This window comes from Pongo abelii, chromosome 1, assembly GCF_028885655.2.
Source record: "Pongo abelii isolate AG06213 chromosome 1, NHGRI_mPonAbe1-v2.0_pri, whole genome shotgun sequence".
Classification (NCBI taxonomy): Eukaryota; Metazoa; Chordata; class Mammalia; order Primates; family Hominidae; genus Pongo; species Pongo abelii.
This window is the reverse complement of record NC_071985.2, coordinates 140,639,530-140,659,574: the sequence shown is the minus strand read 5'-3', so window position 1 is coordinate 140,659,574 and position 20,045 is coordinate 140,639,530. Positions and strand designations below refer to the sequence as shown.

At 36.3% G+C, this 20,045-nt stretch overlaps 1 protein-coding gene across 8 annotated transcripts in view; it reads left to right on the top strand.

The window, feature by feature from the left end:
* The window catches only part of RPAP2 (RNA polymerase II associated protein 2), a 138,126-nt gene that overhangs the window by 23,600 nt on the left and 94,481 nt on the right, over window positions 1-20,045 (top strand). For all 8 annotated transcript variants that reach the window (XM_009247636.4, NM_001132339.1, XM_063711601.1 and 5 more), the window contains 3 exon segments: window positions 793-1,723; window positions 10,707-10,789; window positions 13,663-13,743. In XM_009247636.4, the coding sequence (XP_009245911.2) occupies window positions 793-1,723; window positions 10,707-10,789; window positions 13,663-13,743 (1,095 nt within the window).

Sequence of the window (20,045 nt, the reverse complement as noted above, 5' to 3'; positions counted from 1 at the left end):
CAGCACTTCGGGAGGCCAAGGTGGGCAAATCACTTGAGCCCGAGAATTTGTGACCAGCCTGGCCAACACGGCAAAACTCCATCTCTACTAAAAAAATACAAAAATTAGCCAGGCGTGGTGGCACCCACCTGTAATCCCAGCTACTTGGGAGGCTGAGGTGGGAGGATCACTTGAACCTAGGAGGCAGAGGTTGCAGTGAGCTGAGTTCACACCATTGCACTCCAGCCTGGGCAACACAGTGAGACTTTGTCTTAAAAATATATATTTATTTTTATATTATTTTTTATATTATATATTTTTTAAACTACATATATACTTTATATATTATATATAGTATACATTATATATGTACAAGTATATATTATATATGTAAATATGTGTACATATAAATATATATATTTTTATATATTTATATATTATATATACTTTATATATATATATTTGCAACAACAGGCAAATGCAAATAGTGCAGTAGGATAGCATTATCAAGTTTTTAAAAAAGTTTTGCTGTACTCCTGTAACAGTTTTAAAATAATTGGGGGAAAAAGACGAAGGAAGAAGACAGAAGGAGAACTATATCAAAAAATATATTATTAACAGATGTACTGAAATTATAGGCTTCTTCTGAAATTTATATATCAGAACCTAGAAATAAGGTTTTGTCTAGGGAATAAAAATTTCTACCTTGAAAGTTACAATGTATAAATACTGTGGGGTACTTTACTTTCCTATTGTTTCGGGTTTTATTTGCTATTTGTTATTTAGTTATTTTATTTCTCTTTCATTCTACAGTGGCCATTCTGGAGAAGAAGTACAGTTATGCAGTAAAGCCATTAAAACATCAGATATCAACAATCCTAGCCACTTTGAAAAGCAATATGAATCTAGTTCTTCTAGCACTCACAGTGATAGTAGCAGTGACAATGAGCAAGACTTTGTTTCCTCCATTCTACCAGGAAACAGACCAAATTCTACAAGTATTAGACCACAGCTGCACCAAAAAAGCATAATGAAAAAGAAAGCTGGTCACAAAGCTAACTCCAAACACAAAGACAAAGAACAGACAGTAATAGATGTCACTGAGCAGTTAGGCGATTGCAAATTAGATAGTCAGGAGAAAGATGCTACATGTGAACTTCCTTTACAGAAAGTAAATACTCAGAGTTCTTCAAACAGCACTTTGCCTGAAAGATTAAAAGCTTCAGAAAATTCTGAAAGTGAATACAGTAGGTCAGAAATAACTCTAGTAGGCATAAGTAAGAAAAGTGCAGAGCATTTTAAGAGAAAATTTGCCAAATCAAACCAAGTGTCTAGGTCAGTCTCTAGTTCAGTGCAGGTGTGTCCTGAAGTTGGAAAGAGAAACTTACTTAAAATTTTGAAGGAGACTTTGATTGAGTGGAAGACAGAAGAAACATTGAGGTTTTTGTATGGCCAGAATTATGCTTCTGTGTGTCTGAAACCCGAAGCCTCTCTGGTTAAAGAAGAACTTGATGAAGATGACATAATCTCAGATCCAGATAGTCATTTCCCTGCCTGGAGGGAATCTCAGAACAGCTTGGATGAGTCTTTACCTTTTAGGGGCTCAGGTACAGCCATTAAACCACTGCCAAGTTACGAGAATTTGAAAAAAGAAACTGAAAAGTTAAATCTGAGGATCAGGGAGTTTTATAGAGGACGGTATGTTTTGGATGAAGAAACCACCAAATCACAAGACTCAGAAGAGGTATGTCTTACAGACATTGAGTTTTTCCAGATCGTTAACATTTGGAAAACTCACCACAGCAAATCTTGGAGCAGGAAGGATATTGAAGAGTTAATTGTTAAATTTTCAAATAGTTTCTTTAGTCATTCTGCCTTTTGGTTTACAGTGCCATCTCCACTGTTGGCATTACTATTTTACAAATAAGTTGATGTTTACCCCTAGTAAATTTTCATCAGTGTGCAATATTTTTTTTCTAATGTAAAAATAGCCAAAATGGTGGGACAAAGTTTTCCCTAATTCTTCATACAATAAATGAAGCCTCTGAAGAGGCTTGCTTTTTCTTCTTCGGTATTCTTTCAGATTTTTACATGGGGTCTGTGTGTGTGTGTGTTTAATGGAAGTATATGCCATGGAATAGACTTGGTAGTTACATTGGAAAATATTTAGCAAGCATGTCCATTGAAAACATAGATCAAAATAGTTTGTAAAAGAGACTTATTGGGAAATAATGGACAAAGAGAATGGAAAGCACATTCAGATAGACCTAAATTTGTTTTGTCATTTACTAGCTGTATGAAAAATTAGTTTCTTGGTCTGTTTGCTCATCTGTAAATGGGACTATTAATAGCTTCTCTTACTCAATTGTTATTTGTTTTAAAGATAATGTGTGTAAAGCATTTATCACAGTACATGACATATAATTGGTACTCAGTAAATAGTACCCATATGTAGAGATTGAAAATGTGCCACTGAGATTTAGAGAGCATCTTTTATTATTTCTACTACCCATCTTTGATTGATGTGTACTCCCTGGAAAATGAAGTCATTTAACATGAAGAGGAATGGGTAATAACCTTGTTTTTACCACAAAACTTTGTTCTCAAATATTCCTAAGTAAATGTGGCTCTAAATTTAAAAGCACATTGGAGATTTGGAAAGAGAGTAGAAGTAGAAATGTAGTAAAAAATTTAGAAATATATTTCTATAGAGTGTTGCTTGGCCCAGCACCCTACTTCAAATCATTTCAAGTATATTATTAGACATCATCCAAAACTTATATTAAGCTGGGAGAAATATTGATCTCTGTCACTGAGCTGCATAAACCTACCATAGGACATCACTTATTTTATCATTTTGTCCTTTTTAGCCTTAAAAAGGAAAAAATAATCCCTGAAATTTGACTTTTAAAAATTTATAACATTTTCCAAAAATGTTACATAACATGTTAAAACATTTCCATTGAAGTACAACACAAATAGTAATTATATGATTTCTTGAGTATTCACATATGAATGTCCTGATGTAATCACTACCCAAGCCAAGAAATAGATCATTACAAGTAAACTAGAAGCCCCATATATATCCCCTCCTAATCAGCACCTCTTTCCAAAATTAATATTATATTAGCACAGATTAGTTCTGTCATTTTTTTTCCAGTATATATTCTTGGTGTCCAATTTATTTCATGCAGTATTATACTTTTGAGTCATTTGTGTTGTTGCATATAGCTGTAGTTCATTCTTTTATTGCTGCATAGTATTCCATTATATAAACATACCATTTACTTATGCTGATGGACATTTAGACTATTTCCAATTTGGGGCTATTATGAACAATATTCTTAGGAACTTTCTTGTATTTATCTCTCTGCTAATATGCGTATGTATTTCTGAAGTATCTAGGACTGGGAATGCTGGGTTATCGTATATGCATATATGCAACTATACTAGATAATGCCAAACAGTTTTCCAAAGTGGTTGTACCAGTTTACAGTTCCACTACTACTATATGGGAGTTTCCTTGACTCCATGTCCTCCCTGGTACTTGATATAGTTAGTTTTAGCCATTCTGGCAGTATTGGTTTATGATTATAATACATTTCTGTGATGATTAATAAATTCAGCACTATTTTATTTGCTTATTGACCACTTGGATAATCTCTTAGGTCAGGTCTGCAGATCTCTCAGCCATGGATACCAGCACCTGCTCTGGTGGAGATGGCAGGGGGGTGAAATGGATTCTGTGAGGATCCTTACTTTTAGTTGTTTAATGTACTATTTTTGTGCTGGCTAGCCTCCTGCCAGAAGGTGGCACTTTCAAGAGAGCATCAGTTGTGGTAGTATAGGGAAGATCAGGCTGTAGGTAGGGCCATAGAACTCCCAAGAATATATGCCCTTTGTCTTCAGCTACCAGAGTGGGTAGGGAAGGACCATCATGGGGGCAGGGCCATGTGCGTCTGAGCCCAAGACTCCTTGGGCAGGGCTTGCTGTGGCTGTTGTGGGGAATGAGAGTGTGGTTCCCAGGCCAGTGGAGCTGTTCCAGGAAGATTATGGCTGCCTCTGCCATGTCATGCAGGTTGTCAGGGAAGTGAGGGAAAGCTGGCAGCAGGCCTCACCCAGCTCCCATGCAACCCAAAAGACCAGTCTCACTCCCACCATGTCCCTCCAAACAGCACCAAGTTTGTTTACAGGCAGTGGGCAGGAAGGGCTGAGAACTTGCCCCAGGCTACCAGCCTCTCACCTGTGAGAACAAGTAGGGCTTTCACGTCTCCCAGCCTGTGGAGTCTGCACACCAGATTCATACCCTCCCTTGAGTTCTGGCCAGGAGACTTCCTGTTCATTTGGAATTGTTACAAAGTTCAGCTGGCATATCATATGGTCTATCTTGGAGACTGTTCCATTTGCTGATGAATAGAATGTATATCCTGCTGTTGTTGGGTAGAATGTTCTGTAATTATCTGTTAAATCCATTTGTTCTAGGGTATAATCAAAATTATATCAAATATTCTCTCAGACCACAGTGGAATTTTTTAATTTCTACTTTGATTTCATTGTTGACCCAGTGATCACTCAGGAACAGGTCTTGATGACCTGTCTAGTGCTGTCAGTGGAGTACTGAAGTCCCCCACTATTATTGTGTTGCTTTCTATCTCATTTCTTAGGTCTTGTAGTAACTTTTATAAATTTGGGAGCTCCAGGTTTAGGTGCATATATATTTAGGATTGTCATATTTTCCTACTGGACTAGTACTTTTATCATTGTATAATATCCCTCTTTGTCTTTTTAAACTGCTGTTGCTTTAAAGTTTGTTTTGTCTGATATAAGAATAGCTACTTCTGCTCACTTTTGGTGTCCATTTGCATGGAATATGTTTTTCCACCCTTTACCTTAAGTTTATGCGAATCCTTATGTGTCAGGTGAGTCCCTTGAAGAAAGCAGATACTTGGTTGGTGAATTCTTATTAATTTTGCCATTCTGTATCTTTTAAGTGGAGCATTTAGGCCATTTACATTCAATGTTAGTATTGAGATGTGAGGTACTATTCTATTCATCGTGCTATTTGTTGCCTGAACAGCTTTTTTTTTTTTTTTATTGTCTTATTGTTTTATAGGTCCTGTGAGATTTATGCTTTAAAGAGATTCTATTTTGGTATTATTTCCAGGATTTGTTTCAAGATTTATCGCTCCTTTAGCAGTTCTTGTAGTGTTGACTTGGTAGTGGTGAATTCTCTCAGAATTTGTTTGTCTGAAAAAGACTATCTTTCCTTCATTTATGAACCTTAGTTTTGCCGGATACAAAATTCTTGGCTGACAGTTGTTTTGTTTAAGGAGGCTAAAGATAGGACTCCAATGTCTTCTAGCTTATAGGGTTTCTGCTGAAAAATCTGCTGTTAATCTGATAGGCTTTGCTTTATAAGTTATCTGATGCTTTTGCCTCACTGCTCTTAAGATTCTTTCCTTCATCTTGACTTTCGATAACCTGATGACTATGTGCCGGGGCAATGATCTTTTTATGATGAGTTTCTCAGGTGTTCTTTGAGCTTCTTGTATTTGGATGTGTAGGTCTCTAGCAAGGCTGGAGAAGTTTTCCTTGATTATTCCCTCAAATATGTTTTCCAGACTTAGATTTCTCTTCTTTCTCGGGAATACCAATTATTCTTAGGTTTGTTTGTTTAACATAATCCCAAACTTCTTGGAGCCTTTGTTCATTTTTTTAAATTCTTTTTTCTTTGTCTTTGTTGGACTGGGTTAATTCAAAAGCCTTGTCTTGAAGCTCTGAAGTTCTTTCTTCTACTTGCTCAATTTTATTGCTGAGACTTTCCAGTGCATTTGCATTTCTCTAAGTATATCCTTCATTTCCCAAAGTTGTGATAGTTTTTTATTTATGCTATCTATTTCACTGGAGATTTTTCCATTCATATCCTGTATCATTTTTTTGATTTCTTTAAGTTGGGCCTCACCTTTCTCTGGTGCCTCCTTGATTAGCTTAATAATTGACCTTCTGAATTCTTTTTCTGGCAATTCTGAGATTTTGTCTTGGTTTGGATCCATTGCTGGTGAGCTAGTGTGATGTTTTGGGTTCTTAAAGATCCTTGTTTTGTCATATTACTAGAATTGTTTTTCTGGTTCCTTCTCATTTGGGTAGACTGTTAGAAGGAAGATCTGGGACTCAAGGGCTGCTATTTAGATTCTTTTGTCCCACAGAGTGCTCCCTTGATTTGGTGCTCTCCTCCTTTCCCTAGGGATGGGGCTTCCTGAGAGCCAAATTGCAGTGATTGTTATTGTTCTTCTGGATCTAGCCACCCAGCAGAGCTACCAGGCTTCTGGCAGGTACTAGGGAGTGTCTGCAAAGGGTCCTGTGATGTGATCCGTCTTCAGCTGTGGATACCAGCACCTGCTCCAGTGGAGGTACAGGGGAGTGAAGTGGACTCTGTGAGGGTCCTTAATTGTATTTTTTTTAAGTGCACTGGTTTTGTGTTGGTTGGCCTCCAGCCAGGAGGTGGTGCTTTCAAGAGTGCATCAGCTGCAGTAGGATAGAGAGGATACAAGCTTGCTCTGGGGTCAGGCAGTGGGCAGGGCCATAGAACTCCCAAGAGATTAAGTCCTTTGTCTTCGGCTACCAGGGCCAGTAGAGAAAGACCATCAGTTGGGGGTACCATTGTGTGATTCCCAGGCCAATGGAGTTGTGTTCCCAGGGGGATTATGGCTGACTCTGCTGTGTCACACAGGTCACTAGGGAAGTGGGGGAAAGCTGGCAACCACAGGCCTCACCCAGCTTCCACACAGCCTGCAGCCTAAAAGGTCAGACTCACTCCCACCGTGCCCCCACAACAGCACCAAGTTTATTTCCAGGCAGCTGATGAGCAGGGCTGAGAACTTGCCCCAGGCTACAGGCCTCCCAGCTGAGAAAGCAAGCTGACTCACAGTTCCTTGCCTTTTCTGGTATGTTTCTGTGGTAGTTCTTGGAGCAAAAGTTCATGATGGGAGTCTCCACATGCCGCTCTGTCCGACCAAGTGGGAACTGCAAGTTAGTCCTACCTCCTATCTGCTATTTTTTCCCAGACCTAACATTTATTTTTAATATTAAACCAACTTTGCATTCTTATAATAAACTCAATTTGATTGAGCTATAATAGCCTTTTTATATAATACTGGATTTGGTCCTCCTAATATTTGCCTTAGAATTTTTGCACATATTTTCAGAATGAGTGACATTAGCGTATGAATTGGTCATGGTCTCATCATAAATCACATGGTACAAATTAAGTAATCTGAGGAAAGTTTAATTATGGGACTGTTTTCCAAAGTGTGAAAATGTGGTCAGAATGAAGGAAACCAAGGGAATAATACACTAATCATAGTTTGAGAGCCCTCACCACCCCTAGACCTCAAGGAAAAAGGTAGGAGTGGACCACAAGGTCTTGTACCAAGGAAGTGCTGCGTGTAGTGGACCAAGCGGGAATGACTCTTCTGCACCATCCAGTTCCTTATTCTTCATTGGCAAAACTGAGATAAAAGCCAGAGAGCAAGGAAGCCCATTGATGCAGCCCATGCAGATCAGCCTTCTGAAGTACAAAGACAGGTGGAAAAGGGTGAAAATTGTTCAGAATGAAGATACCTGGCACTGCCTATAATTTTCCTTTCTTGTAATATCTTTATCAGGTTTTGGTTGTAATCATTTGGTAAAACAAGTTGGGAAATGTTCCCTCCATTTCTGGAAGAATGTGTCTAAAATTAATGTTAGTTCTTTAAATGTTTAGAAGATCACCCATTGAACTATCTTTTCCTCTGATTTTCTTTGTAGGTTGTCAATTTTTTTTTTTTTTTTTTTTTTTTTTTTGAGATGGAATCTTCTCTGTTGCCCAGTCTGAAGTGCAATGGTGCCATCTTGGCTCACTGCAGCCTCCGCCTCCTGGGTTCGAGCGATTACAGGCACCCACGCCATGCCTGGCTAACTTTTGTATTTTTAGTAGAAACGCGGTTTCACCATGTTGGCCAGGCCAGGTTGGTCTCGAACTCATGACCTCAAGTGATCTGCCTGCCTCAGCCTCCCAAAGTGCTGGGATTATAGGTGTGAACCACCACGCCTGGCCTGTGGGTAGTCAATTTTTAAAAAGTTTTTGTTATGGAAATTTTCAGAAACACACAAAGATAGACTAATACAGTGCTTACTATACAATGTGTGGTCCATGGAACCAGCAGCGTCAACATCATCTAGAAGCTTGTTAGAAATGCAGGCTCTTATCCCCACCCCATATTTACTGAATGAGAATTACTTTTTAACAAGATCCCCAGAAGATGAGCATGCACATTAACATTTGAGAAGCACTGTTGGGGTGTGGTGGTTTGGGTTTCGGTTTTGGTCTGCTCATTCCATCAGTCACTGAGAAAGATGAGTTAAAATCTCTCACCTTAATTGTGGATTGATTATTTCTACTTTTAGTTCTGCAAATTTTACTTTTTGAGACCATGTTATTGGGTATAAATGTAAAATTGTTATGTCTTCCTGGTAAATTGAAACTCATATCACTATGGAGCAACCTTTCTATTTGTTTTTTTTCTTTACAGTCTACTTTGCCGACATTAACATTCTTGTATTAATGTGGTCAAGGACAGTCTGTCTAGATTGATAATCTTTGTCCTTTATGTGGAGAATTTAATCTATTCGCATTTCATGTCACAATTGGTATACAGTATTTGGGTTTAAATCTACCATCTCACTCCTCTATGTGTCCCACTTATTCTGTCTTCCTTTTCTCTCTTGCTTTCTTTTGCATTGAATCATTATTCCATTTTTTAGCCTCTGTTAAATTGTTTTTATATACTCTTTTACTGATCATTAAATGGTTACCCTAAGTGTTAAAACCTGAATTTTTGTCTTATTAAAGTCTAATGTAAGTTAATACTTTTATTGCTTCCCGGACAATTAGCACCTTAGAATGATTTAACTCCATCTATACCTCTTGACTTATGTTCTATTATTGGATATTTTTAGTTTCTCTAAATTTCAAATATATTGCAAGATTATTTATAGCCAATACTCAGCTGGATTTATTCAATTAATTACTCTTTCATTGTTTTTCATTCCTTCTTCTATCCCCATTCTTCCATCTTTGAGATCATTTGCCTTGTGCCTGAAGAATATACTTCTCTTAGTATCAGTTAATAATGAATTTTCTCAATTTTTCTTTGTCAGAAAATTATTTTACTTTCACTTTTGAAAGATATTTTTCTATATTGAAGTTTAGATGAGCAGTTATTTTCTTTCAGCCCATTGAAAATATCATTCCCTTGTCTTTTGGCTTCCATTTGTATCTCTTATTGCTACTCCTTTGAAAGTATTGTGTTTTCTTCCTCTAGCTTCTTTTGAGGTTTTTTTTGTAAGTTTTGGAATGTTCCCAGTTATCTCTTAGATATTGCTTCTATTCAATTCTGCCTCTTCTCTTTAGTCTTTTTTTTAGTGTATCTTGTAGGTCTCTTAATCTCCTTTGTGCTTTACATTATATGTTTGGGGAGTGGTGACTGTGCTTCATTCTGGATATTTTCTTATTCAGCATTCTCTCTTCAGCCATTTCTACTATGCTTTTATGTCTACCCATTAGTTCTTACTTTTAAATACTGTATTTTTCTGTTCTAGGGTTTTCATTTTGTTATTTTATGTAGTTTCCAGTTGTCTGTCAAAAATTTTCAACCTTATAATTTTTCTTTGAATATATTAAACATGTATTTTAAATAATGCTGATAACTTCATTATTTAGATTCCCTGAGGATTGATCTCTGTAGACTGTTTCAGATTTTTATCATATTGTCTTGTTTTATTACATGCCAAACATTGTATATTAAAAATTACAGAGATAACTGGAGACTCAGGATGATGTTATCTTCCTCTAGAATAGATTTATATTTGCTTCTGACATGATTTGTAGCAGTTCCATGTCACTGTAATGTAATCAGAGATTAAGATGATTTCAAGGTGGGATTCACTCCCTGAAAGAACTAGTCTATTTCCTATTCTTATTGTTATTCCTATAGTACGGTCTTTCCAAGTCCTGGTCTCATATTTGGGGAAGGTTGCCCATACCCCTCCCTTCTTGAAGGATACCCTGAACTCTTTTTATTAGCAAAACTGCTCAGTTTCTCAATATCTAAATAGAAAATTAGTGCTCTATCTGTAATTACCTTCTCCAGGATCTCAGACTGTAATTCTTTATAGCCTCATTAGCTCTCTGATGCTAACAAATGTGTTTCAAACAAATGTGGATTGTTTTCCCCCAACTTTTTTCAGTTCTCAGAGAGAGTCGGTTTGAATTATCTTGTCTGCCATTTCTAGAATGGTTAGGGGTCAAATGACATAATGACTGAACTCCTCATAATATATTTGTAGTATTTGCTAATTTTAATATTTTAATCCCCTACATTTGTACAGCACTTAGCAGTTTACAGAATCTTTTTGTTTACATTTTATTATTTAATAAAGGAGGTATTAATATCCCAGTTATAAAGATGAGAAAACTAACTCTCCAAAGAGGGCAAATGACTCAAGCAAGTTCACAACAGCCTAACAACTGAGTTGATACTCAAATTTAAATCTAATTCTCAAGTCTAGTTATTTTCCTACTGTGCCACAGATATAAACTTTTGTGTTATAATATTTATTGTTCTACTTATCAAAGAAAGAATGTAAACTTATGATTCTGTTTTGCTTTGTTTAAAAATGTGATTCAGCATGATTCCACCTTTCCACTGATAGACTCAAGTTCCCAGAACCAGATTAGAAAACGCATCGTACTTGAAAAGTTGAGTAAAGTGTAAGTATGTAATTGCCATTCCAGCTTTGTAGTCGTTTTAAATTAACTTGACATTTATGAGCTCATAATGTGTAAGTATTATCCTCAGATTTTGAACATTTTGAAAAATAATGTGAAAAGTTTACATGGATTTCTTCACTTAAGAAATTTGGATTGTTAAGACATTTTATCCAAGAAATACAAATTTTTGTGTAGAGGACACAGAGGCACATCATAAAGAGGAAGGTTGAGATTGTGGGTTTAGAAGACCAAACTACCTTACTCCCACTTAATCAGTGAAGTCAGGGAAAAAATATCAAAGCTAGACCCATTTAAATACTGATTTGCGGTAAATGTGTCACAGCAGTTTCAGATGCAAATAAGATGTTATTACAAAGTTTTAAGGGTCTGTTAACTCACTCTGCATGCATATCCTTAGAACCATTTCACACTCAGCAACATGAGTTTTTGTTCAATTCAACGTTGCACTTTAGCTTTAAACTTCCCGTGGTGGAAATTATTGTTCTTGTAATTAGCCCAGTCATAAATGACATTTAAAAATTGCTATCTTGGTTTTTCTTTCAAAAAGAACTTGAAGATTTTTTTTTTTCCAGAGGTATGAGGGCTGTGTTGAACTTTTCGATCTGCATTTTCTTATTTTAGCAGAAAACATGGAAAAGTGTGTCAGTCATTATTTAAGGGTTGTGAATATGAAGTTTTATTTTGTAGCAGTTTGAAAATACAGAAAACATTTCACATTAACCAAGGCATGAAGAGTGAAGACAAAACTAATTATGGTATAGGAGTTTTTTGTTGTTTGTTTATGAAAGCTGTTGGGTTTTTTTCTCATTATCAAAGTTAGACCTTTTTTGGTTTTTTATTTGAACCAACCAATTGTAAAAAGTGTTTATTTAGAGTATCAGAGGAAATTAAATATGTTGTATATTAGATGACACTAAGGAATTGTTAATTTGGATGGTTATGATCATTTTATTGTGATTATATAAGAAAGTGCCTTTGTATTTAGAGATAAAAATGGAAACAGGGGTCAAATGACATGACGACAGGGATTTACTTTAAAATATTACTACAAAATAAGAAAAAAAAGTACCAGGTGTGGTGGCTCATGCCTGTAATCCCAGAACTTTGGGAGGCTGAGGCAAGAGGATCACCTGAAGCCAGGAGTTCAAGACCAGCCTGAGCAGCATAGTAAGACCCCATCTCTACAAAAATAAAAATAAAAATTAGGCCGAGCGCGGTGGCTCATGCCTGTAATCCCAGCACTTTGGGAGCCTGAGGCAGATGGATCACAAGGTCAGGAGATCGAGACCATCCTGGCTAACACGGTGAAACCCCATCTCTACTAAAAATACAAAAAAAATTAGCCGGGTGTGGTGGCGGGTGCCTGTAGTCCCAGTTACTCAGGAGGCTGAGGCAGGAGAATGGCCTGAACCCAGGAGGCGGAGCTTGCAGTGAGCCAAGATCGCGCCACTGCACTCCAGCCTGGGCAACAGAGTGAGACTCCCATCTCAAAAAAATAAATAAAAATAAAAATAATTAATCGAGTGTTGTGGGGCTACTACTCAGGAGGCTAAAGTGGAGGATGACTTGAGCACAAGAGTTTGAGTCTACAGTGAGCTATGATTATGTTCGTGATTAAACTGTTCTCCATAGTGGGTGTACTAATTTACATTCCCACCAACACTGAATGAGGGTTCCCTTTTCTCCACATTTCTCACCAGCATTTGTTATTGCCTGTCATTTGGATTATGCCACTGCACTCCAGCCTGGGTGCTGAAGGGAATGAAAAATGAAGCAAATGTAGCAAAAATTAAGAAATTGAATCTGGAAATAGATATATGGGATTATTACTATTCTTTCTATTTTGGAACATGTGTGAAACTTTTTATACTATCACACTGGTCTTAAAAAGAAGCTTAAAAAAAATAAAGTAACACATACTTTAGATAATGAGGCAGTACAGAATGGTTTAAAGAAGGAAGTAAAAATTACCTGTAATCCCACCACTCAACAATAACTACTACTAATATTTTGATGTATATCCCTGACATATATATGGCATATGTATATTCATTCTATTTGGTTCTCCCTGTGGATAAACCTAGAAGGAATGAAATATGCTTGATATATATTATATATGAAGTACAATGGTATAATACATTTTTATAAAAATAAGATAATACTATGTACATTTTTCACTTCACATCTATCATGAATATCTTTTTATATTAAAAAATAGATTCACATTATTTTAAATGTCTTATTCTATTAAATGGGTATAGCATAATTTATCTAACCAATCACCTATTGATACACATTTGTTTCTGATTTTTCACTACTAAAACTATTTCTGCAACAAGCATATTTTTTATGTTCATCTGATTATTTCCTTAGATTAAATTTTTTTCATAGTAAAACTGTTGGGTCAAACACATTTAAACTGTTAATATATATTGTCAAATTGCTTCCTAAAAAGGTACTAATTTTCACTCCCACCATGGGGATTTAGTAAGGAAAAATATACCACACTCTCAGATTGGACCATTTTGGGGGCAGTTGTGTTCTTTCCATCTTGGTCTAATGTTTGAAAATAAACAGGTAAGTAAAACTACGGACAAGAATTTAAATAACTGCCAAAATGATTTTGTGTTTCAGTGCTTCACACTCAGTAACAGACTACAAAGTGGAGTGTGGGGTTACTATGAATGTTTCCTTATGAGTTCTCACCAATCATAACCTAGGTTAACCTTTAAATCATGACTGCTTCCACCTAAATGCCATTATTACCTATGGAAAATTCAGATCTAGGCATGACCCAAAAAAAGTTTCCATATAATTTTGTTTTAAAATAAATGTAATTTTTTAATTTTCAGATTGCCTGGGCTTCTGGTTCCTCTTCAGATTACATTGGGAGATATTTACACACAACTTAAAAATCTTGTTCGAACTTTCAGGTTAGTATTTATATTACAATTATCCTTCTCAATTATTTTGACTTTATTTATTGCCTTGCAGAATCCAAAGGCACAGAGAAAGTAAGTGACTTACCTTTCAATGTCACAGATCTAAATACAGTATTCTATTTTCTCCTCCACTAAACATTATTTCTCTCTTCTATTGAATGCAACCTTTATTTGCTCAAGCCATTATATATTTCACTTTGGATAGTTTATTTATGGAATAGCCTAAAATTGAGAAGGAAAATTATATCTATGATGCAAAGCCAGTAATACTATGGGTTTAAGTGAAATAGTAAATATATATTGGCTGACCCACACTGCACCAGGCACTATGGGTAATGTAAAAGAAACACAGTGCCACCCTAAAGGAAGAACTCTCATGTGTGAAGATCATGTGAGTACAGTAAACAGTACAAGACAGTGGGCAATTTAATATTGAATTACACAGAACAGACTTAAAGTGCTAAAAACTATAAAGGAAAGGAGAATAGAGAATTGATATCAATTGTGAGTGAAACTGTTGTGATTTTTCCTAAAACTATCAAGATAAAAATAATCAGGCTAAGACTAGGTTCTCTCTACCAAGAAGCATAGCAATAAGCCTCTAAATGCCTTATTAGTAGAGGTGTACCAAATACACATTTCAGCCAAATGCCAGTGACCAAATATTAAAATTAACATTTGCCTTTGGCTAATGTTGCACTGACACAGAATAAACTTCTAGGGTGGAAGAATTCATTCATCCAAGAAATTTATCATATATATTTATTATTATAGTTTATTGTTGTCAACAATAGCAGTCAGATTTTAGAAGTGTAAAATTACAGTACAGGAACAGTTTCTTGGCACAGTCAGCTGTTAGATTTCTCTTGCAGTCACATACTGTACATTAGTAACACCTAATAGACACCATTTTAAACTGGCAAATTTAAAAACATCAGTAACCTTTTTGTATGCCAAAAGTAATTCAGGAAAAAGTTTTTCAATAAGGCTTTTACTAGAAAGAGCTTTGTATCTAGAATTCATAGTTTAAGGCAAACCTCAAAAATTATTTGTCTTCAAAGAATTGTCTTCAGCTACTGAAAAGGATAATTTGTAATAATTTACATTAAACTATCAAACCTTCATAGATTCCAAACTATAGATGTCTTAAAACATTCTTCTAGAGTCTTCTGTAGTGAACTTTGAGTAAACAAAATGTACGTGGGATATCTCCGTTTTCTCTAAGTTTTATCTTAACACTTTTTAATATCATGATTAGATATTATATTGGATTATTATATATCTGTTGTTTATATATAATTTAGGAATTTTTCCAACTCATGATAGTTTGAGGGGACATTGATTTTCATTCATCATCAGTTCCCCAACAGAAATTTAAATACAGGTCTTCAAGGTTATTTTCTTTAATGTTGTGACTACTAGTAGGTAATACATTTCTGCAAAGTTTGAGTTATTATAAAATCTAATGTCTATTATTCTGTTTTAGATTATTTAAATTTTTATTAACCTGTTCCCAAGATATGTTCTTGAGAAAGTAATCTAGTGTATTCAATATTTGTATTAACTATCATTCTATTTTCCTAAATAATTGAAAGTTATTACTGATTGTTTTATACTTAAAATTAAGCTTTCACAGGCATCATTAATTATTGTGGTATTTTACACTTCAGTTGGCTGATAAAACAAGCACATAAAGACATTTTCACTTCATTTTATCTAGGATGTTTATATTTGAAAGTGAATGTTTAGGTAATGATAAACTGAATGATATGATTGTTCTAATTACTAAGATTTTTACCCTCATTAGGTGTCATGAAAACTATGCAATTTGAAGATTATTGATCACTCACAAGTTCAGGGATGTCAATCCTCAGATTGGCCTTGGCCTTTGCCAAAAGAGGATTTGAGCAAAATAACAAGTCCAAAGCTGAACTTGTCTGCATGCTGTGTGTCCTGTTAGTAATGATGAGAGACATTTTTTAGATACACTGTCTTACACCTATCACAGAACCATGCATCCAAAAGGAGATAAAAAGTATTTAACAACTGTCTACACTGATGATAAAGTTTAAATAGATATACACAGTATGGAAACACTGAAGTTTAGGATTTGTTCAGGATTTATCAGGGAGTGAATATCATCATACTAACATAAAGTCGAGTGAGGGAAGATGAAGGTCAGATCAGGCAGAGGCTGATCATTGATTTTTTTTTTTTTTTTTTTAAAGACAGGGTCTTGCTCAGTTGCCCAGCCTGGAGTTCAGTGATGCGATCATGGCTCACTGCAGCCTTAACTTCTGAGCTCAAGCTGCAGCCTGGCTAATTTTTTTTTTAAGTTTTCTGTAGAGATAGGGGTCAGTCTCACTATGTTGCCCAGGCTGGTCTTGAACTCTTGCCCTCAAGGGATCCTGCTGCCTGTCAAAGTGCTGGGATTACAGGCACAGGCAAGAGCCACAGCTCCTGACCATTTCATTGATTTTCAAAGGACTTGCCATTCACCTTCCTGCAGACAACACTTATTTAATCACCATTCTGAGCAAACTGATAAAGTTATGTTGTACATATCAGAAAAGATTAGAATAAGCCCTATGGTCTCCAACTACACATTTTTTATCTAGCTTATGTAGAATAGGTTAACTAGCAATTTAATTTACTTTGTCTATATTTTTTAGAACAGTATTTTTCTATAGATCTAATTTGATGTCTCTTTTTTAAAAAACTATTCTGAGGTTCTCAAAAGTTACTAGAAACTTTAGGGAAAAAATGTTAGTCTATCCCAGATACTTCTAATCAGTGAGATTTGCTCAAATTTGGAAGGTTATTAGAATCACCTAGGGAGCCTTTAAAAATTGCCACCTGGGTCCTACCCCCCCCAACAACCCCTGCCCCATCCCCCAAGGATTCTGATTTAATTGGTTTGGCATATGGCATTCAAGAGACAGGATTTTAATGCTCTCCAGGTGATTTTAATGGGTAGTCAAAGCTGAGAACCTACTGCTGTAGGGCATAATGCAAAAAATAATAATAATAATTTTGGGACAAATACCTCACTGACCTTCCCAGTCCCTTGGTTTTCCTGCCTGCTCCCTTCTGGCAGCCAGTCAATAATTTTAGAACTTTTACTGAATGGAGACTGGTAATAGTGACATTTCTATTGTAGTGATTCTTCACAGTTGTTTTTTTTCTCCTACGTCTAAGGACCTCTTTATTTTTCTACCATAGAATTGATAAGTAGTGACTAATTTGTGTTTTTTAAAATATAATTATTATTAATGAGAAATACAGCCAGGCACAGTGGCTCATGTCTGTAATCCCAGCACTGCAGATATGAGGAGACATTCAACTGCCCTTTTCCTCTTATAAACTACTATGACTTTTTTCTGTCATTCCTATTTTCTGGCTCTAAGTCCCTTCTAATTACTTTCTGCATTATTTAAAGACTTGATTATATGACATCTGAGATTTGCTTCAAAATTATCTAGATTAGCAGTAGTGTTGAATATGGGGTTGTACAGAAGAAACATGATTAGCTGGGAGTTGGTAATTGTCAAAGTTGTGATGTGTATATAGGAATTTATTTTATATTCTCTCCACTTTTATATATGTTTGAAATTTAATAAAAAGCTTTGGGAAAATAAGCCCAAAAAAGTATGCTTTATTTTGGTAGGAGGTGTTATAAAATTCTGTTCCAAAAACCTTGGTGTTAATTATTTTTGAAAATCTTTACTCTTTAGTAACTGTAAGTCAAAGTCTGTAGCTTTGATAAAAATTGCTTAAATTGGCTTCACTGTCCTTCAGAAAAGTGTCAGTTGCTTAGAATACAGAATGACCTCTGGTAAGACAACTGATTTGAAGTCTTCAGATTCCAGATTCTGGACAACATTGGCAGGTCTGTGACAGTTTGTAGGCTACAGCTGCCAGGTGAAGCTTCTGGAAAAATGCCATATTGATGACAGTAACTATTGTTGAGAAATCTTTTCAATCAATACTGATAGTGGGAAAGAGTTGACATAAATAACCATATCCTTCTCTCTGAAATGACAATCAATAATGGGAACTTGTAGAACAGTGATTCTCAAGCCAGTTGTGCATCAGAATTACCTGGGGAGCTTTTAACAACTATAGATGTCCGGCTCCACCCTAGAGATTGAGTTTCATTCGGCTAGGGTTGGGCTCAGACATTAGTATTTTCTAAAAGCCCCCCTTAGATGATTCTAATATGTAGCCAGTGTTGAGAGCCTATTTTGGGACCTAAACATAAAGCAGCTTTTTTGGCTCTATGAGAATTTCCCCAGTGAATAGAGCTGTCTTTTCCACTGAATTGCATTACAAATCTGCTATCTAGAATGTTACATTGGTTTACCTGTCATAGTGTAAAGCAGGTTCCATCAGAATCTGCTTGATAATGATTCACTGTCATCAGTGTTGAATCAAGATATTTTTCTAAATTAGATTTGAATTAAAATTTATTTTTACACAAAAGTCCATTTTAAATTTAATCAGTGAAGAATCAACGTATTTCAATCTGTATGAATTTCAAATTATGTTTTGAAAATCTGCTTTTCATTTATTTTTATTTTTGAGACAGAGTCTCACTCTGTCACCCAGGTTGGACTGCAGTGTCGTGATCTCAACTCACTGCAACCTCTGCCTCCCGGGCTCAAGCAATCCTCCCACCTTAGCCTCCTGAGTAGCTGGGACTACAGACACACACCAGCATGCCCCGCCAATTTTTGTATTTTTTGTATTTTTTGTAGAGACGAGGTTTCACCATGTTGCCCAGGCTGGTCTCGAACTCCTGAGCTCAAGCAATGTGCCTGCCTCAGACTTCCAAAGTGCTGGTATTACAGGCATGAGCCACCATACCTGGCCTGAAAAATCTGCTTTTTAAATGTTTTCTATCAAATATTACTGTTTCCCTTTTGAATTGTCACTCAAACAATAGTAAATACATTCATTTAGCATCTGTGCTGGAAATTATTTTGGCTCAGCAATAGGAAAAATATGAAAACAGGTGAAATTTTGCTAGTTTGCTACTAGAAGTACTTTGAAATGAAATGAAATGAAAGCAAAACCTCTTATTTGTGTTCTCTCCAGTGCCTAGAACAGTGATAATACAGCAGACACTCTAAATACATTTTTGGTGAATGTATAAGTGAATTATGAAATCTTAAATCTGTCTTAACTCTAGGAGATTTGAGTATAATAGAAAAGGAAATACTTTTTTGAGTTGTATCTTGCTCTGTCGTCCAGGCTGGAGTGCAGTGGTGCAATCTTGACTCACTGCAACCTCCACCTCCTGAGTTCCAACAATTCTCTTGCCTCAGGCTCCCAAGTAGCTGGGATTACAGGCATGCGCCACCACACCCAGCTAATTTTCATATTTTTAGTAGAGACAGGGTTTCACCATGTTGGCCAAGCTGGTCTCGAACTGCTGACCTCATGATCTGCCTGCCTCGGCCTCCTAAAGTACTAGGATTACAGGCGTGAGCCACCACACCCGGCCAGGAAAGGAAATTCTATTTTTTTGTCATTTTATTCCTATATGCTTATCCTTATTTGAGCTAGCTCCTTTGGCTATATGCTAGATACTGTTTTATTTGCTACAGGTACACCAGTGAACAAAACACACAAATCCCTTCACTCATGGAACTTACATTCTAATAGAGGGAGTACAAAAATATGCCCTTTTCCTTTGAAGCAGGGAAATCAGATAGTACTAAGGAGGGAGAAAGTTGCACTTTTTAATAGGCTGGTTAGGGAAGACTTCATTGAGAAGACACTGTTTGTGTAAAGACCCGAAAGGAGGTAGGGGAGCAAGCTGTGTTGCTGTCTGTGAAACCACAGCAGACAAGGAATAGCAGGTGCAAAGACTAAACCAGGAGCAGACCTGGTGTATTCACAGAATATTTAGGTTGCTGGTGAGGCTAGAGAAATGAGCAGAGGCAAGAGTAGAGAGATATGTGGTCAGAGAAGTATGGGATTGGGGTTGGGTGTAGTACAGACTGTATAGGCCCTGTAGCTATGATCATTCTTTGACCTTTACTCTGAGTGAGATGGAGGGTAATTGCTAGGTTCTGAACAGAGGAATGACATGATCTAACGTACATTTTTTAACAGCATCATTTTGGCTGCCAAGCTGATAATTACAACAGATGGGCAGAGGCAGAGAGACCAATACAGCTAGAAATAGCCAGGGCAGTTTTGGTAATCTAGGTAAGAAATGGTGTGGCTGAAGAGAAAGCAGTGGAGGTAATAAGAAGTGATCAGATCCTATTTTGAAGGTGGAATCA